The 26,005-nt window shown below is 35.6% G+C and overlaps 2 protein-coding genes across 8 annotated transcripts in view; both read left to right on the forward strand.

Annotated features, from left to right (window-relative positions):
• Positions 1 to 20,273, forward strand: part of LOC137584500 (uncharacterized) — a 34,016-nt gene extending 13,743 nt beyond the window's left edge. For all 7 annotated transcript variants that reach the window (XM_068299916.1, XM_068299923.1, XM_068299919.1 and 4 more), the window contains 2 exons: positions 16,985 to 17,042; positions 17,417 to 20,273. In XM_068299916.1, coding sequence (XP_068156017.1) covers positions 16,985 to 17,042; positions 17,417 to 17,562 — 204 coding nt within the window. In that variant the 3' untranslated portion in view covers positions 17,563 to 20,273. The remainder of the gene's footprint in view (positions 1 to 16,984; positions 17,043 to 17,416) is intronic.
• A 4,212-nt stretch (positions 20,274 to 24,485) lies between these two features.
• LOC137583929 (uncharacterized) lies at positions 24,486 to 26,005 on the forward strand. Its single transcript, XM_068299124.1, has 4 exons — positions 24,486 to 24,675; positions 24,819 to 25,300; positions 25,372 to 25,741; positions 25,809 to 26,005. The coding sequence occupies exons 1-4, from the start codon at positions 24,486 to 24,488 to the stop codon at positions 26,003 to 26,005; spliced, it is 1,239 nt and encodes a 412-aa protein (XP_068155225.1).

Below are 26,005 nucleotides of genomic sequence, written 5' to 3' on the forward strand. Positions count from 1 at the left end.
TAAAAAGGTAAAAGTTTGACTCAAATAATTGTCGAATCATGGCCTATTATGTTCTGTCCTAACGTCTAACTACAATGATTGAGTAGTTAACTTATCTCCAGTTGGCCCCCTTGCCACTTCTATGTGGCATTTGCAATGTTTCTTTTACATCCATTTTGGGGCTGGCTACGCAACAGAGCGTGACACTCGCTGAAAGCCGAAAAAATTGCAAAAAGCAAACCGTTTTATTGCCGCCTCGTTGCCTCCATCCCCTTTACATCCACCTGCATCCATATGCATATATGCCAGAGGTGTGCATTTCAGGTTTTCCCAGCAGCTTTCGACCCTTTAGAAACTAAACTAGCATTTTCAATCGTTTGAAATAGACTAAAGAATACTTTGGGACACTTTCTAAACTAAAATTATTTATTTTAGATTGATGGAGATCATTTCCATTTTGTGTCATTAAACTTCTATATAGGTTAGGAATGTTTGCTTTCTGATTAGAAACTAATCCTTTGTTAAGGAAACAAAATTACTTCTTCTTCTCTAATTCCATTCGAGTTAACCTTTAATCAAGTACGAAAATAATCATATGGTTCCAAAATTTAAAGATCCAACATTAAGTTGCCTAAGGAAGAATTTCATATGACTCATGATAAACTCCATTCACAAGACTTAAGGGCATATATTGCGCATATCATGGGGCCAGATAAAACACTTGAAATCTGCAAAATGGTAATTGTAATGAGTTATTGCTTGTGCAAGGTGTTTATTCGCCTAGAAATTGCCATTTTACTGTCTCTGTCTCCCTCTCTGGGCGACAAGATACTTTGCACATGGCTTGTGACTGACATTTTGGAATATATTCGCATTTTGTTCTCTCTTTCTCTCTCTCGCTCCATGCTGGGGGAGGGGGCATCAAAGCAAAAAAATCCATTCTTTGGGCCTTTAAGGAAACAGCTGCCAACTGTCGGCGATGGCATCAGCATCGGCATCGGCATCAGCATTGGGAGCACTTGGATATGGATTGTTGTGGTTGTTGGCTAGCTTTTTGAATTGTTAGCCAGAATTTCAACTATGTTTGACTGGGACTAACTGGCTGATGCCTGGGCCTTACTGTTGGCACGTGTGCTGATGAGTGGCTCTTGCTTTTACTCTTGCTGGCAGTGAGGACGAGTTGCTCTTGATAACTCTTGGTGTCTGTTAGTGTGTGTTGTCTATGTGTGTGTGAGTGTGCGGGTTTGTTTGCCATTTCAGCGGCTGAGGCTGATATTCATCCAACCCTACACACACACACACATAGAGATATTCGCACACAAAGACAAAAAACACTCACTCACACATGCATAGAACAATCAAAGTCATGTTGACGTTCAATTTAGCTGCTGTTGATTTGTGTCCCAGGCTTTTTTTTTCTTTTTGACCGGTTGGTTGGGCTTTTTTTTTTTTTTTTTTTTTTGACTGACCTCGTTGCTGGCCAGTTACGCAACTATTTTGTAGCTGAAATTTTACGGCGTTCTTGGTTTTTTTTTGGTTTTTACGTATTTTGTTTGGTTTTGTTGTTGGGGTTGTTCTCCTTTTCAGAGCTTTTTCACCTAGGTGAAAGAAAAAAATTGTTTACCCGTGATTTATGGCACGGAATTTGCGCTTACGTGGCACAGGCAAAGTGCAGCTGCCACTCTAACTCTCCCTCTCTCTCTCTACACCTTTCTCTGTCCCAGCTTTGCCAACAATTTGAAGAGTTTTACAAGGCTCGTGTCTTGGCTGAGGTCTGGGAGGAGCTCTTCTACTACATTTTCCTTATACCCTACAAGTGCATATACATAATTGAATGAACATTATATTTGAGTGACATCAACAAGGTGTTTAATCGATTCATTTGTCAGTGAGCCTTTTTAAACTTTTCACTTTTGGCTTCATTACTGTCAATTGTGGAACAGTAAATGAAAAGGAAACCGAGACTACAGAGTAGAAATTTCACTCAGTGAGTGTATAGAAATTTCTTTGTAGTTCAAATTAGTTTTGCTCATAAGTGTTTATTTGTGTATTTTTTTTTCCTACCTTTCATTTCACATTTTTGGTCAACTTTTGGTTCCTATGTGTGTGTGTGTGTGTGTTCTCTCTTTTGTTTTGGGGAAAATATTCATGGATATCCGGCTAAAGAAAGAAAACAAGGGAAGCAGAACGGATTAAAAAAAGTTTATGTTAAGCATTTGTTTCACTAAGCTAACCGAAAAGTATGCTCAAAAGAACTTCTACATATTCTCGGGCATTTGGATGAACACATTTTTTGCCTATTGCCTTTGCATTTTGAGGTCAGCCTATACGATTTATGGACCCTTTAGCACTAGCCGCAAGATTATCATATTTCATTCAAACGAACCAAAATGTTTATAGTCCCCACCCCGAAACTGAAACCAAAACTGGCCTCATTTATCAGATGCAAGCGAAAGCCACTTAATGGTTAGGCCTCCCACACCATTGCCGGCACCAAGAGCTAACCACTATGAGGGACCAAGAGTCAAACGTTCGCGAATCAAGTACATAAAACAGCGCATTATCTGCAGGGACTATGCGGTTAAGGCACGATATTAAGTGAAAGCAACGACTTATTCTACTTCTATCTTTCAGTTTCATTCATTCTCCACATAAATCCAAACGCAAAGCACATTAAAATATTTCAAAGATTTGTGCAAAAGAAGCTCAAAAAAGACGAAAAAATATGTATAAAAAGTGATAGAAGAAAGCGTTAAACGGCTGCATTTCCCTCCACTTCCAAAAAAAGAAGGAAAATAAAACGAGAGAAAATTGCTGAACAGGCATAAAGAAAGAATGAATTGCATGGTGGGTAACAATAATAAGTAGGAAAATGGCAGACGACAGCAAAAAAGGAAAATATGAACAAAAACTACAAAAGCAACAACACTAGAAATAGTCAAAAGAGTGTAGAGAAAAAAACTAGAACAGCTAAATTATGTTCAAATATTTCAACTGTGCGGTACAACAAAATAAGTTGGCTGAATGCAGACATAACCCATACACATTGTCAAGTCATGGGCGTAGCCAAAGAGAGTCAGCTGCAGACTCTTCTTTCAGATCGGTTGATAAATACTAAGCTCGGAAAAGGTCCGTACCTTTTAAAAATCTCTGTTAAGGATATTAAAAGATTAAAGACACAATATATTAAAGTTTATTTTCAGAGTCAATCTAAGGGTGCCTAGTGACATCATTTAATACCAGATGAGATACATTTTTACATCAAAAATGTTTCAATTTTAAGCCTTTAATGAAGAAAAGTCAAGAGAAATGCAATGTCAAATGAAAATCAGCTTAAACTGGGCCATTCAAAATGAATATTTAAAGCAGAAATTAATGAATTGTAAGTGAATCCCCTTTGGACCCCCTTCTCCGGACCGCATTGCGGAATGTGGCATTGTGTGCGGCATGGCATTGTCACACTTAAAATGATTTACGCGTCGAGAGAAAAACGCTTAAATGCTTAGAAGCCGCAGATAATTTCAATGGCGGCTGCGAACCGAATGCCTATACAAAAAAATATATCTACATGCCAGATAATTGCATTCAAATGAGAAATAATTGACACAATTTCTCCACAATGTGTGTACAAAAACACCACAAAAAAACCAACTTTGTCCCACTTTCGAAATGTTAGAATGAAAATGGCACAAAATTAGCACGTATTTTGAAGCATTTTATAATCTTGTTAAAAGTCGGCAAAGACAAAACTGCTCCACTGTGCGTGATTCTTGTCTAGAACAAAATTTGGGCCATGCATATGTGAATATTTGCAATCTTTTAACTGTCAACTGTCTGGCATCATTTAAGTGTCATCCTCTTGCACAATATCAGTTTGCTCCTTTTGCCTTGAAGGGGAAGTCCCATTAGAAATTCCAACACGTTTTTGACAGCCCAGTGTATGTGTGTGCGTGTGTGTGTGTGTGGCTGCAGTATAAATGACAATGAATTAGCTGATGGCAGTACTTGAGTCTTTGCATACGAGTATCTATTTGTTTAATGGCTAATTTAGAAAGAACACCTGCAGAGCAGAAAGTCTTTTAGATAGCAGTTTGTCCGCATCTACTTGTCTCTTTCTTTTAGACCGCATTTGTTAGGGAATGGGGCATTAGCTTAGTCAAACTAACTAACTGCTCTTAATGCGGCTGGCTAATTGTGGTGAAACTTCTGTTGGTCTAAAATACATTTCAGGCTCATGGGTTGGTTAATTTTCATTCCAACTCAGCTCAAATATTTGTCCTCATCGTATAAGTAGTTGAAACTTACATCTTGTGATTAAAATACCCTTGCGAAAAGTTTCATGGCTCTGTCCTGTTTCCAATGCCAAAGGATATTCAGACTTCCACATGGCTAAAGTCAGATGCAGTTTCCATTAGCATATTGAGTATGTAATTTCGTAGATATAATTATATTTAATGATCGCAATTCTCTCAAATCAAATAGAAACTTTGAAAATTTGAATGTGAGTTTCCTTTTGTTTGGCACTCATAATAAAATACCAATAAAGATAATTTTCTTACTAACATTTACTCCTTTTTATATGCAAGAAGCATCTTTTCATTACTAATTATTAAATGTTCTTGTCTAGTTTTCTTTCTTTCAATGATTCTCTTCTAGTTAAAGACCCAAAAGAACTAAAGAAATAAAAATTAACTATGTGAAAACAGCATTTAATTAATTATCTAATGAGACAATGCCGAAAAAAAGAGTGACAAAACCGCTGAAGGACACACAAATATACTTAATAGAATGCCATTTTTGTTTTTTGCCCGTAATATATAGGTATCTAGGTATATATATGCGTATATATATATATCCGTGCTTTACCCATATACAATCATATTTCTGGTTAATGAAAAAATTTATGCAAGGTTAATTAATTTTAACGAGGCAAACGTCGTGGAAGTGAGGACAATAACGAGGATATTCGTTGTTATTGTTGTTGTGACTGCTGACAAATGACAACAACAAGAATATTAAGTAATAAAAATGTGGCTACCAAAATGCCAGTGTACAATTACCAAGTGGTTTTCCATGTTGCTGTTCCTTTCTGACCTTGCCGGACCAAAAATAAAAAAAAAGAAAGAAAAGCGACAAAAAATTAAAAGGGAAAAAGAGGCGACCACCAGCTGGAGTTGGAAAATTGTTGTCGTAAATCACACACAAACACACACACACACACACACACACATACATACATGCGTAAATTGTGACACTCGTTAATTTTAACGCCTGAATGCCATTTTCTTACCCCTCCCCTCACCAACAAGCCCACAATCCTCTCTTTCTCTTCATCCGAGTTCTCTTGGGCAGATGCTGTCAAATGTCTTCACATTTATCTTTGAGGGTTTTACGTTGTATCTATTTTAGAATGAGGATTTTTTTTTCTAATGGCTCATCAAAAAATGTATTTAAAATGTCTCTCTTATGTTTCTTCATTTGTGAGGAAAAACTCGTGAAATTTAACTGTAGATTTCATATAAAGAAGGATTTGTCTGATGTCTGATGATTCATGATGCAATTGTAAATTAATGGAATGCAAAAGTTGCAAAACAAAAATCAAATATCTATAAATATATAAAGACCTTTAACTTTTGCTATGGCAAAGCAAAAACTATTACTTATCCAAAAGTCACTTGGTATCAAACAAACAAAGGCAATTAATTAGTGGCAAGGGGATCTTGGTGGCAATTATAACTTGCAACTTGTGAAAAACTTTTCCCTTAGCCGAGAAAAGTGTAACTTAAGTTTCTTAGTAAAGGCAAAAGAACAAAAAATTGGGGTTTTTGCTTAAAGATACATTTTGTTTTGTAAAGAAGATGACTTGCAAGTGGGGGAAAAAGGGTTAGCCAGTTGCTATTATATTGTCGAATTAACACTTTAGTTAATTTCATTTGATGTGGACCAGCCCATCATCAATCAGTCAGTCAGTCAGTCAGTCGGAGAGTCCTACAGCCAATCAGTCATTCCACCAGCCTCTGGGTCTCGTCTGAAACTAGGAAACTTAAATTAAATATCTCACACCTTCCATCAAATGTGATGATGATGATTTTTTTTGGGTTGGCCGTGATTGATCATCTAATTGATTGATGACTTTGGTAAGTTTTATTGTTAGATTTTGTATTCAGATTTACAGTTTTTGTTTTCTGTTTTTTGCCTAGTCTACATGATATTTGCATTTGTATTTATGCAAATTTAAAATGTTTATTTTAACATGATAAATGGTTGATGTTTTGTGTAAATAAAAACAAACTCTCACTTGCTGGTGTTGCAATTTATAAACGCATTTGCTATAAATGGCCCACAAAAAATACAATTGAGGGACATAACGAACTCCTTATACCCTAACAGTAGAGAATGTAAGTAAAAGTTTGGTAGAATCGTTCTTAACTAAATGCTTAGTAGATTTTATGGCAAAACTGAAGCTAGTACCGTTTGATATATAAATGTTATCTGACGATAAATTGAAACGACAATTTATCAGCATATACAATTTTACTTATCTTTTATAAAAGCCGACTATTGACAGCTGGCAATCTTGCGTTCCAGTTTAGCAGCTTCGAGCACGTGTAAAAAACAAAACCTTTGTCGCCTAGTTAAAACATATTTTTGATACTGCTATTAATAAAACTGTATATTGTAGTTAACTTCTGTGGCAATGAATGTTTTTATGATCAATGATTTGCCCTTTCTCTAGACATTTACCTTCGGGGTTCAGTCTGGTTTCATTGATTTCAGTTGGAAAATTTTCTAGATCTGACAGTATATAAGTCACATCAAAGCTTAAGATGATTAATTAAGTGATCTACCTCGTAGAGATGAGATCTTACCTGGTTATATTGTTTGTTTTGTCGATCAGTTGCTTGGCCATATTGGCGGAACGTTGTCCTAAGCTATGCACCTCGCAGAACTATCCCGTATGCGCTGCTTATAGGCAAAATCGTAGACGGACCATTACGTGCACTTTCCGCAATGAATGCAGATTGAGAAATATAATGTGCACACAAAATCAAAGTAAGCTCTTTGTAATGTTAGGTTCATTTCTAGAAATGTTTAATTATATGGAATTTCTCTTGCAGTCTGGGAACTTCAGAGTAGACAGGCATGCACATTTAATTCTCGAGAATGTGATCCATCATGGCCATTGGGTATTGAAGACGAAAAGATCTTGAGACCCTACCGACTCATATAGCTACATAAATATTTTTGTCTGTTGTTTTCAATGGCAGGTTTTTAATGGAATTGAAGGTGATATGTTTATTTCGTTAATACTAAACTGAAGCAAAGAACTGTTACAATTTTGTTACCAAAACTGGAATACCCTGTGCAAGAACTCGACTGGCCTGACAAAAAAGCAAAAAAAATGTGTGTTTAACTCTGACATTTAGTATTTATGGGTAATAAAATTGCATATACGAAAAAACAAAACTTTTAACAAGAAAATGCCATTTTTATTGAACATATTTAAGCTTGTCAAATATGTTGTTTCCTTTAACCTTTTTGTGGCAGAGATTTGTTTTTTCTCTTCTCATTTTTTTGGCAACATTTTGGTTAAGTGTTTAATTTGGCAATTAAAAATCAATTAAGTTGTTTTTAAATCTGTTTTCCCGAGTTTTTTCTTCTTTGGCAAATGTTAAATGCTTTGCAATTTACATTTGAACAGCAGCGGCTTTTTATTTTGAGTTGGGTAGCCAAACACACACACACACATACACAGACACAGACAACATGACGTATACTTAATGCGCAGAAGACTCAAGGCTGGGCTGTGTCTGGGCTTTTATTTTGCATACTTTACGGGGCCATGCAATTAATTACCGATTTTCCGCCCATTTTACAATTTCAGGCATTGCGCAAAAAGTCCAAGGACCAAACAGTAGAACAACAACCGCATAAACACCGACATTAATCAAGTTCTGTTGCAAATGAAAGGATTCGTCTCGTTTTCTCTCTGTTTTTTTCGGTTTTGCAGTTGCCTTCTTCGATAAATTAGCAGCCATTAATTAGAGCACACATGGACACTAAAACACACACACACACATACACATACACGCACACCTTAACGAGCTCATAAAGTGTATAACCAAGCATTCGCATAATTGTCAGTGTCGTCGACGTCGTCATCGTCAATTTCTCTCACTCTGTGTGTGTGTGTGTCAACAGCTCGATGAAATTAGCACAATCCAATTCAAGCCAATCGCAGATCATTTACACATGAACAGTTTGCAAAGAGCCCGACAGCTCGCCAGCTGGCTACGTGCCAGCCGTCGGCACATCGACAACGAGGACTAAGGCACCCTCTTTTGCCTTGGTGGGCGGGGTGGAGTTGCTTTTGCGGGCCATCATTTATCAAATTTAATTACAATAGCAATGGTGCTACGACGACTACTGACGCTCTTGGCCTTCCTTTCTTTAGCTAAAATTAACGCAAATTAATGCCAAAGCAAAAGTTTCTCTCTCTGGCTTTTTGCGCACGTAGACAAACTTTGAAGATGGTGCACAAGTTTTGCTTATTGAATATTCGTTGTATATTATCTATCTATAATATGAATATTTCAGTGATTTCATTATGATTGCATAATACCAAAGTGTAAGCCGCTTTCATTTAATAAATATTCAAACTTAAAGGTACAACTATTAAGAGGGCAAACCCTTAATGAAGGGAAAAAAAAGAAAACTCTTTAACTTTAGTATTTTTTTTGAATAAGATTTTGTTATCTTTTAAATGATTGATTACCTCGCTTTATTGGAAAAATTTCGCTCGATGTCAGAGTGCCAGATGGTTTTTTCTGAAATTTGAAAACTTAATTCATTACTTTAATCATATTCCGATATTGAACTGCTTCATTGGATATTGGACTGCTTCATGCCTAGAAGCAGTGTATATCCGAGTTATGTGTCTTTAAGTTGTCGTTTTGTAGCATCTCCATTATCAGAAGATAACCAAGCATCATGATGTATGAGTCTGAATTGTATTTTTGAATCCCTGACAGAAGAAACACTAAGGAAGAGGAAGGGAAGGAGACTAGAGACTACGGACCCCAGTTCAGCCATTCACAATCAGTCAACGAGTCACTGTGTGTTGTGTGTTGCATCAGCACTAATGGTTTTTGCCCCTTGTCAATCCGTGCTGGAGGGGAGTGGCGAAACCTCCTAGACGTTGTCATTTTCGGTGTCAATTGCATGTTGACAAGTTAGCAGCTGCTAAAGTCGATGCTTTTATGTTCCAATGGCTATCAATGTTGTGTTGGCTAGTTCATGGTTGGGATTTTATGGTATGAAACATGAAATGTCTCACAGAATGTGCTTCTTTGTGGGCTAAGTGTGGTCTGAAAGAAACAAGTAGTCCAAAAATGTTGATACTTTCGTAGTTTTAGATAGGCATAGTCAAAGGGGAATCGATCAACAAACTTACTAACCAAACATAGTAAAGTTAACTTGTCATCTTCTGTTCATCTTCAGTTTAGCCTTTGTTCTGTCTAACATTGAAAACGGGCTGTACAAAGGGTAATTCTCTAATTTGAGTAATTGTAATTGTAAGTGGCATATTAATTACTTCTAATTAGTACATTGTAGTCAGGCAGGTAATTTAAATGCTCTTGCGCCCCTCAGCTGAATCCTATTGATTATTCCTTTTATTTGCAACTAATGCCACATGAAATCTAAAGGAAACTTCCGATGACCACTAAGCAGCGGCAAGTAAGGCAAAAGTATATTGAAAAAGGCCAGTCTGAGTCCATGAAGCCGACTAATCGATAATGGGCATACATAGAAATGGCCTGATGTATGTACATACATATATAAGAAACTGCATAGAGAGCAAGTGGAGAATAAACTCTCGAACAAGTGTGTACAATCGCAGCAGATGGCTTTGTTTGTCCATCCAATGCACACTTGAAGTATCGACATTGTGCCACTGTGCGATAAGGCGAAGCTTTTCCCGCCTCTACCAATGCCATTGTATATAAATGACAATACATCCGGCTTCCGTTTGGGATGTTTGTTGTTCTTGTGTCATGTTCTGCCGGTCGTCTGTGTCCGGCTCCAAGTCAAAAAGCCGCAAATGCATCTGTTCTCTTGGTCACATTTGTTTAGTGGCTATGTTGTTGGTATTGTTGTTTTTTAATGTTTTTTGTTATCGCCGCTCAAGCGAAAATCTTAGTGGTTCCAGCAAAGCCTAACCACGATAAACCAAGAGAGTTTTATCTGTGTCATTTGGTTTTTATGTCATCAATTCCCATCGGACCAAATGGAACACGTTTTATTGCCAAAGAGCAAATCCGACACAATTTATTTTGAATTTTCAACTCTTCTCAATTAAAACTAAGGTGAATTTAGAATAATGTTACTTAAGAGCGAACTGTACACACAAATTGGGCTACAAATGGTAAAATCTGGTTGGCCAAACATTTTCATTAGACTTGGAATTATTTCGGTAACATAAACCAATGATTGCTTCATTTAAAATGTTCAAATAAACCATTAAAAGAATTAAACATTAAATATACAAAATGCATGCACATAACAATTAACTTTTGGCATAAAAATATTGCCAGTCAATTGAGAATTCAATTGAGCGGGTAGAAGACAAGTCAACAAAAGTGCCAATTACCACATAACGTCGTGTGCGAAATGAAATTTAATAACTTGACTGCCTTTTATTGTTTGATAAGCAACAAATGTAAAAGCAAAATTGTGAACTGAGTGAAAATAATTTGCACAAAAAATGATAATATTACATTACAAAAATTTCACATCAAAAGATAAATTATTTATTTTTTGCCAATCCAAATTTAAATCATTTTCGCACCGGTTTGATAAAGTTCCTTAAAATGTTAACTCAATTTTTATGAAATTGCGTGGTTAGATTTGTTGAAGATCTTTCGAAGTTGAAGTTCGTTAATCGTATGATCAAATACCACAGCTTATCATATTGCTCATGAATATGAATCAAGAATTGGTTAAAAAGTGTTTCCCAATTTGAAATATTTTTATCAGTTTTTCCTTTTACTAAACCGAGGAAACCTTTTACTTATTAAGTAGTATTACTAATTGTCTCAATCTCAGTTTTTTAGGAGAATAGAAATGATTTATTTATAAACCAAGTTTTTCTTTGTATGTAGTAGGAATCAAGTGACTGTTTTTTGTGTATGTGAAAATCGACCTCAATTTAAATTTAAATAAATCTCTTTTTGATTGTTGGCTTCTAGATAAGTGTAACACACACTCATACACAGAGTGGGAGAGAGGGAGATGGCTGTGGGTGAGCTAAATCAGTTTATTGCATTACGTATACGCCCCGCAGGCAAAAGGAAGCTTCTGCCTTCTTTTTTTTTTGGCAATCATATTACTTCAGCAACCATAGATAGGGCGCCGCTTTATATGTATATACATATATCCATCTAAATGCACATATATGTGTACATGCAAAAAAAAAATGGAAACCGAAAGAAAGAAAAGTTTATTCCTGGTGCATGGTTTGCATGTTACAACAACAGCAAATTGCACTTGCAAAATATTTACTATGTGGCAAAAAACTGGCTGAAGGCTGCTCTCTTTGTGCATTTTGGTCCTACTACTTGAACGGGTGCTGCTCCTTCTGCTGATGCTGATGCTTCTGCTGCTGGTTCTGGTGGCCTAAGCCTGCATGAGAGTGCAACGTTCACTTTTAGAAAGAAAATCAAATTTCAGACGAAAATTTTCTCTAGCCGTTTTTTTTTTTTTTTTTGGTTGGTTGGTTGGTTTCTCTTGTTGTTGTTTTTGCTGTTGGTCTGGATTTTCGGGGGTCTCAAAGCCAGCATTGATGAAATTGCATTTTGATAATGGAGCGGCAGTCGTCCTCTTACAGCACAGCTACATATATACTATCCCATACATATACTATATACTATATACAGTGTAGACAGTTTTCTGTGTGCTCATTGAATGCGGCAACTGAAGCGTGAGCTCAAGGCTGTTTGGCTGGAGAGAAAGGAGCAGTCTTTCTTTCCTTCACCTGCCACTGTTGGCACATCTGGGCATATTTTTGCTTTAATAATTGAAGGCGACTCTTAAATGTGACACAGACGAACACACACACACACACACACATCTCGTATATATTCACACTCGAAGAGAATATTTTTTGCACTTCTACATTCAGCAAACAGAATCCTTTTAACACTTCCATTTCACTTTTCGTACACTTAGAGAAAATTCGAAAGTCAGTGGTGGATCTAAATATATATGTATGTAGGACGTGGACGTTTGAGTCTGCAAAAGTCTGCAATCGACAATTTATCGATTTCTTTCTTTGGTAGCTCTTATGGAACATCATCAACTAAAATTATGACATATATGCGTCCCTTAAGTTAAAAACTCTCATTTAACAATATTTGGTATGAATTTATTATATTAATACTATAAGGCCATGTATTTGTTTTTTTCGTCTTTACTTAGCTAATAAGTCACGTTTCAGTAATTAATGTCAAAGCTCTGGTTGCTCTTGAAAGATTAAGTGAATTTAACAATTGAATTCGTGACTAGATTGGCAAAATGATCTCAGCTCATGCGCTTAAACAAGATGTTTATTATGGATTAATTGCCTTGGTCATAAATGCTTCAATATTAATACTTTAGAGCCAGAAAGCCAATAAGCTTAGGTTAACATTAAAATTCTGAGAAACGTTGCAAGAGATTGTTAAGAAAACTCATTTGTCTTTATTCTAAAAGAAGCATTTGCCATTTCAAAGTTTCATTCTGAATAGATTGGCCATCAAGCAATGCAAAATATTCTTCAATCTTTAGGTCTCGTTCAATATTTCATGGGAATAACGAATGTATTTACAAGCCAACAAGCCAAAAAGATTGAGTTATTACATTTCAGTTCCAGGAAATGTTGCATACTTTTCTGGATGCCCAAGAAAATGTGAATTGCATTAGACAGAAACATCTACAGACGCACACACAAACACACACACACACACACACATAAAAGGCACACAAAGACGTATATATATGGCTCAAATGATTTGCCAGCCATATGTCTTCCATATTTCAAGCAAATAATCTTTATATTTTTTGTTGTCGTTGTACTTTAAATGGATATATGTATGTGTATATGAGCATCTTCGTCTTGCCTTGTTCCTATCTCCTCGCCTTGTGTCCCTTGCCCTGCTGGGCAAACACTTGAAATTTTCATAAATGGCTTAAGGACGATGCCATCATGTTGGTATGTGAATGTCTGTGCACCTGCCCAACCAACTTTGCCATCATTGCCGCTGATGACGTTGGGTTATGGGCTGCCTGACTGGATGGCTGGTTGGCACTCGTTCATTTGCTTGCCTCGGCACTCGCGCCCATTTTTCATCTGCTTTTCGTTTTTTGCTTCATTTTCTTGGCAATGACAGTACTTTTCCTGTCATTACCACTTTTCTACATTTTCATTCTTGCGCCGCCATCGCCATCGTTCGCCCTCTCACTCACTCACTCACTCACTCACTCACTGCCTCACTCTGTCTCTTGCCCTTTCTTTATGTGAGTGTGTGTACGTTTTGCCCGTCACTTGCATGCAAAATTGAAATCATCAACGTCGTCATCAGTTGCCTCAGTTGCCTCGCTCTCTGCTGCGTTCTTGGATTGTGGGTCTTCTGGGGGTTAGTCTTTGTTTTGGTTTTCTTCAAATCACAACTAAGCTAAGATGATATAACTAGCTTAAGTGAAACTAGAGCACAACTAAAACAACACTAAGCACACAGTTGAGGTCCTTCTACTGTGTCTGGCAGACTTAAGATTATTGCTTTGCTCTCAGCGGTTTTTTTTCTCGTCTTGTTTCGCATCACATTCTTTCTACTCTTTGCCCCATTTTTTGGTTAGCAACTTTTGGCCTAACAAGCAAATAACATGCAGTTTTGCATTTTTTCTTCTGTTGTTGTTATTGTTGTTGGTGCTGTCTCTGCATTTCATTTTAAACTAGGCCAGTTGCATAAATCTTTTGTAGCTAAGCGCCCAGATATTTATGGTAAGCGGAGTTTACCAAGATTTCAACTTCATGCGAAAAAGTTGTAAAGAGAATTATTACCGGGGATAGAAGTGGAAATGTAAAAATGGCAAAACTTTTAAGTTGATTTTGCTGAGAAATCACTTGTAAGTGGCATAACAATTTTTGGAGCCAATTAAGTTGGAAACTAAGTAAGGCTTAGGGTAAGGATTTCAACGCCAACTTCTTTTTAAGTATTTCACTGGCAGAATTTATTACAAATCAAAGGATATTCATATAAGCATGAGCGAGTCAGTATAAGACACGAGATTGTGGAACTTTGGATCTGTTCAAAAATGGTAAAAGTTCAACATTAGATTTCCCTTTTAAACTAAAATTTCCAAATGGGTTTCCAAGTGTAAACTTTATAAATATTCCTTGCTTTATAATCACCATTTTTTGCAGAGGTCCTGTACTAGTAAATTATCATGTTTCATTTTGTTTAAGGAGCCATTCGTGTGACACATTTAACAAATCCGCACAAGATAAACGCATTCTGTGGTCCTACATAATGAGCTAACCCTTTTTTACCTTACTATTTGCCCTTACCCTCTTGGGTTGCTTGACACGAATTATGCACAAACATTGTTCAAGATATATATCTACATGGTACATACAACTGTGCATTCTATTACAAGTAGGTATAATGTGTGTTAGGTGTGGTGCCATTTTAATAAGTCAACATTATGGTTATGGTCTGAAATGAAGATGAGCAGGGACCACAATTGTCTTGTCGTCTTTTAGATGGGCTGTTAGATGGGATTGCGAGTGGAAGTGGGAGTAGGAGCGGGCTGGGCTAGGCTGAAGGGCTGATGGGCTGATGTTCAGTAAAGTGCATTGGGTTATAAAAGCGGTCAGGAAACCTACATAAACAATGAGCTGCCAATGTTCTCTCTGTGTCTGTGCCTGTGTGGCCATTGCCAGCTGCAAATGCCATGAAATTTGTTGCAATAAATGGGCGAGGAGCACGCAAAAGTTGTTAAGTGCTGTGAAATGGCTTAGCTTTGGCTTGGTTGGATGGTTGGTTGTTTGGTTGGTTGGAGACATAGGGAGGCAGTTTTGAGGCATTTGGGACTACAACTTGCTGCAGATTGTGTCTGCCTCATTCTCCCTGAATCGATTAAGTGGGTTAAGTGCTTGCACTGGGCCCAGCATAAGCTGCAGCAGCGTGAACACGTGTTTTGTATTGCCTATCCTGGGGCGTTTACCATTGTAAGATGCTTATGCTGGTAGTTCTGGTTGCAGGTGCATTGTTACCGTGTTGCGGTTAAATAATAACACTTACACATGATGCACATGCACAAGGAAGATGATGATGAAGATATGATTACGGTTAGGGACACTGGGGGGCAATGCCTTGGTAATTATTGAACAAGTTTATTATTTGCTTAATGGACCGCAAAAAAATGAGTGCTTTGGCAACAAGTAGCTCCACTTCTAGATTTCAATTTACTCGCTAGAGGGAAGCAAAAAGATTTCAAACTCAGTCGTGTGTAGATACATACAGTAAAATCCTTTATGACTCTGTTGCACCCGGGGCCTATCTCTGTGCTCCTCAGTTTTTAGTGTCCTTTTAGGTTGCTCGTAAACTTTAATGTCAAAAGCATATTCTAAAATAAAACCAGGAGAGAGATTGCAGATTGTTACGTACATTATGCAGTGTTTTGTATTATGTGTTTTATGTTTATTTATTATTTGGGTGTGTGAGTGTGTGGTTGAACTCACGAACCTGTCGTTAAAGGAGCATCAAAAGTTGATTTAGCATAGTTTAGTTGCACACAATTGATGGCATTTTAACTGCCCATTTCTTGGTCTGTGTGTGAAATACAAAATGTCAAATATAAAATGACATTATACAATTAAATGTTTTCGTGCTCTGAGTGACTTATATTTGGGGTTGAAACAAAGATATGCAGAAATAATATACCAAACTAAATTACATATACAACTTTATTTTAGACTTTGAATCGCTCAAAAGAACTAAAAATGTCCAGTTTCATTTAATCACAGGGTAATTACATAAATAACAGCTGAAGTTCCCCTCTTTCATCAGAAGATCTGTTATAACGATTATTTTCAACCCTTGGCACTGATTCGAATTATAATCTCCTCCCATTCGGTTTAGAGTTATCGCTCGTCACGACCCCTCAAATCTTTCAGAATATACGGTCAGGCAATGGGTGGGAAGTATTCTGCTTTGGTCTACACAAATAAATACAACAAACGTTTAAATTAACAAATTCAATTTGTTTATAAATAGGATTCTCAAATTCTCGTTAAATATTCAAATATCCCCATATTTATGTGGTAAATTTTTGAATACGTTGTCCATTGTTTGCTCCTTTTATTTGTTTGTGTCAAAATTTTACTAAATTATGGGCGGCTCCTCTTTTTGCATATATCTCAACCAAAGCCACAATTAATTATGTAATATGCTGATAATTGCATTTAATTTATTGTGAAACGTATTTAAGCCAAATGAATTAATAATAAAATGAACTATTTGACCGCATTGCCATGCGGAATTGCAAATGCAATTGATAAGTTTTGATAACAATCTACATAAATATTTAACATTGGGGATAAACTATTAAAACAAATGTGCAACGGTGAAGCAAAAAAGAAATGAAAGAAATAAATGTTTAAAATTTTATTTGATTTCATTTGCCTTCTGTTTGATGTGTCTTTGTTCGTTCGGTCACACGATTCAGTTTTGTTGAAAGAGTTTGTTCGCTAATATTTGATGACATCAATATGAAAATGTGGTAATTGACACTTTTAATGGCCCAAAAGGCGGCACACGTGCAAATACGACTTTATGTAATCATCCATACGCCATGTTGACACAATTTATACAATATTTTGTATGTATTTGCATAACGACAAAAATTGTCGATTATCCAATATGAAATATTTTCGTGTTAACTAATTTAATATTCTTCATTTCAGAAATATGTGAGCGAGCTGTCAACTGTGCGCGATTGTGCCACCGAATGTGTGGAGAAAGGTGAGTGACAATCATTTAGGGCTTATGGGTCCAGGAGGGGAATAGTGGGAACTCTGCCCCTTACAGTATGCAATGGACTAGAAGAGCGTTCATTTATGTTTGCTTTGACTATTATTCTGAAATTTCTTTATTTGTTTAAAAACGCCAATTTTTTGACCTACCCCCTGCGTACTTTAAGGGACACTTTATAGCCATAGATCCGCCTATACTATATGCAGTGAAAATGCAAATAAATATTTATGTTTCTCTTCCGATTAGATAAATGTTTACAAAAGGAAAATGTATAACTAATATTTTGTTTGCATTTTCTGTTGAATAGTTACAAAAATATATGGTTAAAGGGAACTTTTTTTGGTAATTTATTTTCCATTCAGAAATTTGGGAAACCCAAACCTATTGCTGCACAGAAGATGGATGCAATTCAGCTACTCAATTTGCCTATTCCACTCTCTTGTTGATCTTACCCCTGATGTCGATTATTTGGCCAACTTTAGTTAATCGTTTCAATGGAAGACGTTAAATTTCAATTATATTGTGGTTCAATTACAATTTCCGATTTGTTTTGTTCTCATTTATCAGTGTATTATAAAAATAAAAATAATGAAAAACAAAACGATTCCAATATTTAGCATTTATAAGTTTTAAAAAAGAAAAATAAACGAATTCTGTGAACGGGACCTAATCAAATAAAATTTCTGACATTGTTCGAATACATAAACTATATATATAATTTATTCTCATACACACAAAATTCAAGCAAAAATTTTCTTATTTGATATCTATATGTTTGAAGCTTGTAATTCTCACTGTCTTCCCACAAGAAACCTAAAAAACAAAAACGAAACGCAAAGAAATTTAATAAGAGTAAAGATATAAAACATTTAAAATTGTAGCAACGAAAGCTAATGGAAAACTGCATAAAAGAGCATTAAATAAACATTAACTCTGCCTAAAAAAAACCATTGAATGTATATCTAAGTAGAGATCAACACACACACACCCAAACTCATATATGAGATAGTAATATTAAAAGTCTTTCTAGATAATTGATTGAAAGCTGAAAAATTTCAAAATAGAACTTAAATTAATCACATGTTACAATATAAAAGCGAAAAGATAATATTATAAAAACGAAATCAAATAGTTGAATAATATACCCACCCACACCATGCAAACAGGAGAGATCCCATCTGTGGGTTAAGGAACGGAGTCACTTAAGGATCCTAATCTTATTTTCAAGAAACTTTTCTTGGCCTAAAGTCAAAATATTTGATTGGACGTCATGGGAGCTCTCTTTTACAGTTACCAGCATTATAGATTGGTCATCAACTTTTGCTATATAAATACTTGAGCTAAAATCTTGTAAGCAGAATTTCCAATACCCTGCTTATTACAAATCAGTTCATATAAGGTTTTCAGTCTATTTCTTGGCCTTAGCAAGCAATTTGACAAAGGAAGCCATGTAAGGCAAAGACATTTATTCCTGGCAACTGCAAATAAATATGCAGAGTATTTGATAGTTTGCTTATAAGAAACTTTTTTCGATTTTGTTTTCGATTACACAATTTGCAAAGTCACAGTGAGTATATTTTGGGGTCTGTGACTTTGGAATTTGTTGTAATATAGAATTATGGAATTTTTTTTGGCTAATGATAATGATTTTTTTTTTGATGTGTTTGGTTTACTCTCATCTAATATGTAATTTTAAGGTGGGACGAATTATATAGTATATAAAAACGAAAACTCAAATCAAAATTGAAAATTCTCAATTAACACGAAGCAAAATTTTCACTCTGTACATGAAATTCTAAATAATTAATAATACTAAAGAAATAAAACGAAAAACGAAAACCAAAACGAAACGAAAGTATTCAGCTAATATCTAATACAAAACCAATTCGGCATATGACTTAGGGTATAAACCATAAATCGAGCAAAGATAATTATTAGAATTATTTAGAATTATATGCAATGAAAACCAACAACAAATTAGAAGAAGAAAAAAAAACCAAACACGTATAAAGTTACGTTAAACATATACATACATATATATATAAATATATATAAAGATAAAGTTCTAAACGATTTTCTTATACTAGCAGCAGATTTGCGATTCCATTTTTAAATTATTTACAAATAATAAGAAATACTTAAATAAAAACTAAAATGATAAATACATACATATATGTTCAACAAATCCATACAGAACTATAAAGAAAATAAAATAAAAGAAAAACTACATAGAAATTAGTTCTAAGGCTTTCCACTATATATATATATATATATAATTATTGTATTTACAGCAAATGATAAGTGTGAAAAAAAACAGCAACAGAAAAAACCAAAACAAAACCAAACATAATTGTTAAATGTTAGTTCCTCCAAAACAAAAAAAAAAAAAAAAAAAGAAAACCACAAAAAAATAAAGTCAGAAATGCTTGCAATAATTTTGAATCATTTAAAAATTATTATATGTATTATTAATTATAGTATAATCATTTTTGCATATATTATAAAACATTTCGATTAAACATTTGTGACATTTTGTCATTTTAATTAACTTGTGAAAAGATAAATTGTATTAATTTTAATTTTCATTATATTAAGCATCATTTGTTGTTGTTGTGTGGCGTTTTGTTGTTTTTGTTTGGCTTAACTATGTAACAAACATAATTGTTAAATGTTAGTTCCTCCAAAACAAAAAAAAAAAAAAAAAAAAGAAAACCACAAAAAAATAAAGTCAGAAATGCTTGCAATAATTTTGAATCATTTAAAAATTATTATATGTATTATTAATTATAGTATAATCATTTTTGCATATATTATAAAACATTTCGATTAAACATTTGTGACATTTTGTCATTTTAATTAACTTGTGAAAAGATAAATTGTATTAATTTTAATTTTCATTATATTAAGCATCATTTGTTGTTGTTGTGTGGCGTTTTGTTGTTTTTGTTTGGCTTAACTATGTCGTGACTTTGTGCCAATTAAAAAAAGTGCATTATAACAACATAAAAAAGAAGAAAACAAAAAATACTTTGCAAAAACATTTTACTCTCTCCTCTGCAAGCTGCAATGAAAAATGCTAAACGAGATTACAATTGAAATTACAAAATACTAACTATGTATCTGAAGATGTATATGTATTTCCAATACCAAAATACAATTTTAATTTAAATTTTTAGTAATAAACTTCAATAAATAAAAGAATAAAAAAAAACAAGACGAGTCGCTTTCGTTTGTAGCTAATTTTATTCAATGCATATTAATTACAAACTACTGAATTAATTTGGCCCATTCCTCAAGTCTCAATTCTCTCTTGGTCCTTGAAACAATAAAAACTAACAAAGAAAAACTCTACATTTTGCTTTATTTAATAGTTAAGGCCGTTTGATTACCCTTAAGAAAGGAAAGGAAATATAAAATTTTGATATTTTTCATCTTCTGAATAAGTAAAAAGTCCTAGAACTTGAATCTCTAGGTTCTATGTATGTGAGAGGGAAAACTAAAACAAAAGTTGGTATTAAGACTGTTTAATTTAAAGGATTGAGATAGAGTTACATTTTTGGGGTTTTTTGAGTTCTTTGTGAGTGAATATACCCTATAGAAAGTGTATCAACATGCGAAAAAGAATCCCCCAATGAGAAAAACAAAGAAAACGAAATGGAATGGTGCAAAAGAGAAATGAATGAGTTTAGCTGAGAAATAGTGTAGAGTTCAGTGGGCAATAAATATTATTCTCACTGGCTGTTCCCAGGACAAGGACAGAGAAAGAGAGAGAGAGAGAGAAAGTGAGATGAGTTGAAGAGTGTTTTTCTTTCTTTTATGGGCTATCGTTACAGCGACAATTGTGTAATAAATTTTGGCATTATGTTGAAAATTGTATGGCATACAACCAAGTTGATGGATGGGCCAACAAAAGGAAGGACTCTCGTCATGATTATACCACACTCAGTGTGCGACAGAAGCCGCAGTAATAAGCAAGTATTTATCAGTGGGTTAAGCAATATTACTACACTTTTTAGTATCAGCATGGAAAGGAGGACCACCAGCGAAATCTGTTCCCTTTTGCAAGTAGGCGTATGAGTAATTTTTAACTGACCTCACACACCTCAAGTGCTGCTTCTATTAGATGCTCACAAAAAGAAATAACTAATTATATTGATCTCTGGAAACTACTCAAAGAATTCTTAAGAAGAAAGTCTGTTTGTTATTGGTCGATTGTAGGGCTTATCCCTAATTTCCTTAAGGATTTTCGTCTAAAATTCCATTGTGTCTAATGGTGTGGTTGGCTTTCTTTCTGCCTTATTGAACCAATCCTGTCATGGTTAAGTTACAGTTTTAAATTGTGTCTGTGTGTGTGTAGGGAAAGTGTAGGGGGCTTCGGCTCTTTGTAAGCTCAGCATTTGGTAATCCGGATAAGCCAAGCATTTTACATATCGTTGACAAAAAAACATTTTAGTGGCACGCTGCAGATAGTGGAGACGCGTGAGGCGTGGCTTAACAAACAAATTTGTGTTAACAGAATAAAAAACAAACAAACAAATAGAATAGAGCCAAAAACACAAAAACAAAAATGCGAATGCAAAATGAAAACGACAAATAAATGGCGCTCTTTGTGTCAGCAAAAGGATTTGCCGCAATTACGCGGCATTGTGAGTGCGAAAAAATAAGATAGACAGTGACAGAAAGAGAGAGAGAGAGAGAGGGGAGGGAGATCATAAATATCCAAAATAAATGTAGCCTTGAAAATGTCAAAGGGATTAATTTGGCGTCGGCATCAAAGCCATTGCCGTGCCATGGCCACAAGCGAAATTGCAATGCGCTTGATTAAAAGACAACTTCGCGGCTCAATGTGGCCCAGGCCGGAGGATGCGAAGGAAAATGGAGCAATGCGCTCCATTAGTTCGGTCAGTGGCATTCAAAGAAGAGAAGAAGAAAACTATAAACTATATAAGTATATGTATGTATGTCTATATATGCGAGCAGTAAGGTGAGTGCTTCAATAAAATCATTTTCAGACTACTTTTGGCCAGATGTTTGGCCAAGACAGGCCAGACCCAGGCCCAAGCCTGGCAGCAATGCTTAACGCTTCATCAAGTTGGATAGGAAATACGAGCCACTTTCCTTGTGCTAACGTTCCTTTCTTGCATCCTTCAGACCCAAGTGGCCATCTCTTCCCTCTCTCCCAATTGACTCTGTGCAATTGCCACAGATTGGATAGAGAGTACCATTTCATTTCATTTCATTTCATTTAGTTTTTATTTTCGCATTTCGTGCGCTGTTTTTGGAGCATCAGCTGCTCCTCAGGATGGCTTTAAGATTCAAGGTGGTTAGGCAAAATCTTTGTAAATATTTGTTAATAAATTTTTATACCCTTTAAACACTGAACAAGTTTGGTATGCCAAGTTAATTCATGTTTTCTCTTGGTAGTTATAAACTAGACCTGAACAGAGATACAGATCAAAGCAGAATCCAGCTATTAACTTATACACATATTTTTGGGGTTACAGGACTGTCAATAGAAGCCAATACACTAACAGTTTCTGGGGTCCTTTTGTTAAGATTGTGCAGGGTATCTCGAAGACGTCTCTATAAACTGATTACATGAGTTTTTCTGTTTTCTGCCATGAGTATGAAATAATGTTGACAATTTTTGCAAACACAATCAGCTGCAGATTCTGTTGCAACAAAACTTGCACAAAAGGATATTCAGAGACACACACACATACTCAACACACATGACCATTCAAATAGACATTTATTTGTGTGAGTGTATGTGTGTGTGTTACAGGAATTAATTTATCACACTTTGTGTGCAAAGCAAACAAAAGCAAAGCAAAAGACGTCATTTTTGTGGGCGTGTTGCTGGCAGACAACGCCTTAGTTATGTTGTTGTTGCTACTGCTTCAATGTCCTTGAGGGTAACATAATAAATGCCAGGCATGCCAGAACCCAAACGATACGAAACGAAACCAAAACTAAACCAACTGAACTGGACTGCCAAAGAAAAACAAAACCATAATGAATGCCTCTGATGCCAAGAGCTTGTTGACCAACAAATGCAACGGGCTACGATGCCAAATTGAAGGGTAAAGGAAATGGTTTAGGAAACGAACCTAGTCCCCTGGTAAACAGAATGCAACTGACACAAAAATAGGAGGGACCACACCAAGAACTAGTGCCTAAATAGCGCATAGAATGAATCAAAGGCATAATGAGACTGACATTTCGCTACTAATATAACAATGACATTCTCCGCTCTTTCTAGTTTTAGTTAATTCAACATGGGTGTGGCACATTTACCCACATGACAGCTCTGATAGCATCAAATGGGAAAACCGGCTAATATCAAGGGTTAAAGGAATTAAAACAAATTTCGCCTCCTGTCCAGAGGCTTTGTTTGTTTAGGCAAACATCTGGAGACTTAGCATATTGATTTTGCTCTACCAAAATCATTTTAGCCCAGAAAATGGTTTCTGTTGCCTGTTTAAAAGATAATCTAGTTACCGTATTTCATTTTCATATCCGCTTTTGGAAAGATAAGGCACACATATTAATAATATCAACTGGCATTTGCTTTTAGTCCGAAGAAAGTAGATAAAAATCGATTGCATTAGAGCTTATTATCAATTTTAATAAATTTTATTAAAGTATTTGAACAATTTTTGGAAAGGTTAGAAGCTAAAAGAGGGCAGTCAATGGGTAACACAAAGTCGTATAAGCTCTAACAATACATTTCGATTAAATGATAATGCCATTAACTTTGATGACCCATTTCCATATGGCTGGGCAAACTTTTGGACGAGTGGCTAAAAAAAGCTTTCAAAATTACACAATAAACAGAAATGAGAAGGTGAACATAAACAAAGAAGTGCGAAAGAGAGATAGATTAAAGGCCATAGAAAGACAGTTGGCGATAACAGGAGGGAGAGAGCCAAGAGAGCAGATAAACAAGCATGACAAACCAGTTAAAAATCATAATATTATTCTTTTTTTTTGTTTTGTTTGTTCAAGCAACATGAAAAGCTCTCATAATTACACAAAATACAGAAATGTGAAGGTGAGCAAAAACAAAAGGGGTGCGAAAGAGAGATTGAATGCCGTGGAAGCACCGATAGTGAGAGTGAGATAGTAAACAAAACGTCAACAATGTTAACTCTAATAATATTAAACACTGATAATGTTCATAGATATCTGTAATACCCCCCCTACAGACATTTGGCGCCCGCGCATAAAACAAATTCTACCTATAATTTCACATGCTTTTGAAAACAACAAAATTGTTTGGCCGCAAAACTTGTTTAGACAATTGTTTATAACCAGTTGCGTTTTGGGGTAGGCAAGAGAACACACACACACACACAGTATTTTCTTCGATATTTGTGGTAAAGTGTTGCTGTAACCAAAAATTTCATTCAATTAGTAAAACTAATAAAAATGTCTGCAAGTGCTACAAACAGCAGTCAGGTGCCAGATTGGCTGAAGGCGGAGATTTTCACCGAGTTACTTGAAACGAATGTCGCCGAATATTTGAAGACGAAAAGTTTTAAGGTCAATGCTGGAACCACAGCTGGTGAAAACTATCAAACTTTGATGCTGCGCATCGAAATCGAAGTGGAGCTGAAAGGTAAGTGGAGATCTCTTCTTCTTCTGTACACTAGCCAACGTAGTTGGCAGTTTGAGAGTGTCTTATCTCTGCTTCAAACTATCAGCAGTTTGTTGTCGGATCTACCTTTTTGAATTCCTTTTCTGTATTTCATTTGCTTGCAGATGGGTCAATTAAACCGATTTCTTATATGATTAAATTGCCTCATCAACGGGAACTGTTTCAGAGATCTAATATTTTTGATACCGAATGTAATATCTATGAGAACATAATACCAGAACTGGAGAAATTGTACCACGATGTTGGAGTGGATATCAAGTTTGGTCCCCGCTATTATAAACTGAAAGAGGCCGTGGGTAACTATGTGTTGCTGGAGGATTTGCGGCCTCAGAATTTCAAGAATGTCAATCGGCTCGAGGGTTTGGATCAAAAACATACCGAAAATGTTCTTGAGAAAATGGCCCAATGGCATGCAGCTTCAGTAGTCCGGGTGGCGAATAAGGGCTCCTATCCCGAAGCCATGATAAGTGGTCTATACAAGGAGGCAAATCGTCCCATGTTGGATATGATTAATCGGGGTTTGTCGGCCAAATTTATGAAATGCTGTGCCACCTATGAAGGCAAAGATGAATATTTCGAGCAAGTGGTAAGAAAGAAACGAAACACAAAGAATTTCTATTCAAAATAATATAAATATTTCTATTCTTTGTTATGTAGAAAAACCTGCAACCACATTTGACCAATGAAATGATGGGCATGGGCAAAATAGATCCCAACGAATTGAATGTATTGAATCATGGTGATTGTTGGTCTAATAACATCATGTTCCAATATGATTCCTCTTCTGATACCATCAAAGATACTTACTTTGTTGACTTTCAATTATCGAAATATGCCAATGTGGCAAATGATCTTGTCTACTTTCTGCTGTCTTCCACCAAGCTGGAAGATAAAATAAGCAAATTTGATCACTACATCAAATACTATCATGACAAAATTGTGGAAAATTTAAAATTACTCAAGTATACCAAACCGTTGCCCACTTTACGTGAGTTGCATATGACGATTTTGAGGCATGGCACTTATGGTAACTCCATTTATCCTTATAAGTTGTAAACATAATTACAATATTTATATTTTTTTCATACATAAAGGTTACTCTGTGGCAACTGGTGTGATGGGATTCGTTTTACTGGATCCCAAAGATTCTGGTAGTTTGGCCAATCTTTTGAAGCCCTCTGAGCCAGGAGATGATACTCTGTGTCCTCTACATGCAAATCCTCGCTATCGCAAGCATATAGCACTCGTTTTGCCTTGGCTCTTGAATCGCGGAGCTTTGGCTAAAAGCTAG

This window comes from Drosophila tropicalis, unplaced genomic scaffold (assembly GCF_018151085.1).
Source record: "Drosophila tropicalis isolate 14030-0801.00 unplaced genomic scaffold, ASM1815108v1 contig_878, whole genome shotgun sequence".
Classification (NCBI taxonomy): Eukaryota; Metazoa; Arthropoda; class Insecta; order Diptera; family Drosophilidae; genus Drosophila; species Drosophila tropicalis.

What these genes read in the sequence shown, in the direction of transcription:
- LOC137583929 (XM_068299124.1), top strand. Translation starts at nt 24,486, where the DNA reads ATGTCTGCAAGTGCTACAAACAGCAGTCAGGTGCCAGATTGGCTGAAG. An exon ending in AATCGAAGTGGAGCTGAAAG is followed by an intron (nt 24,676 to 24,818) that starts GTAAGTGGAGAT and finishes ATTTGCTTGCAG; the next exon opens with ATGGGTCAATTAAACCGATT. An exon ending in ATGAATATTTCGAGCAAGTG is followed by an intron (nt 25,301 to 25,371) that starts GTAAGAAAGAAA and finishes TTTGTTATGTAG; the next exon opens with AAAAACCTGCAACCACATTT.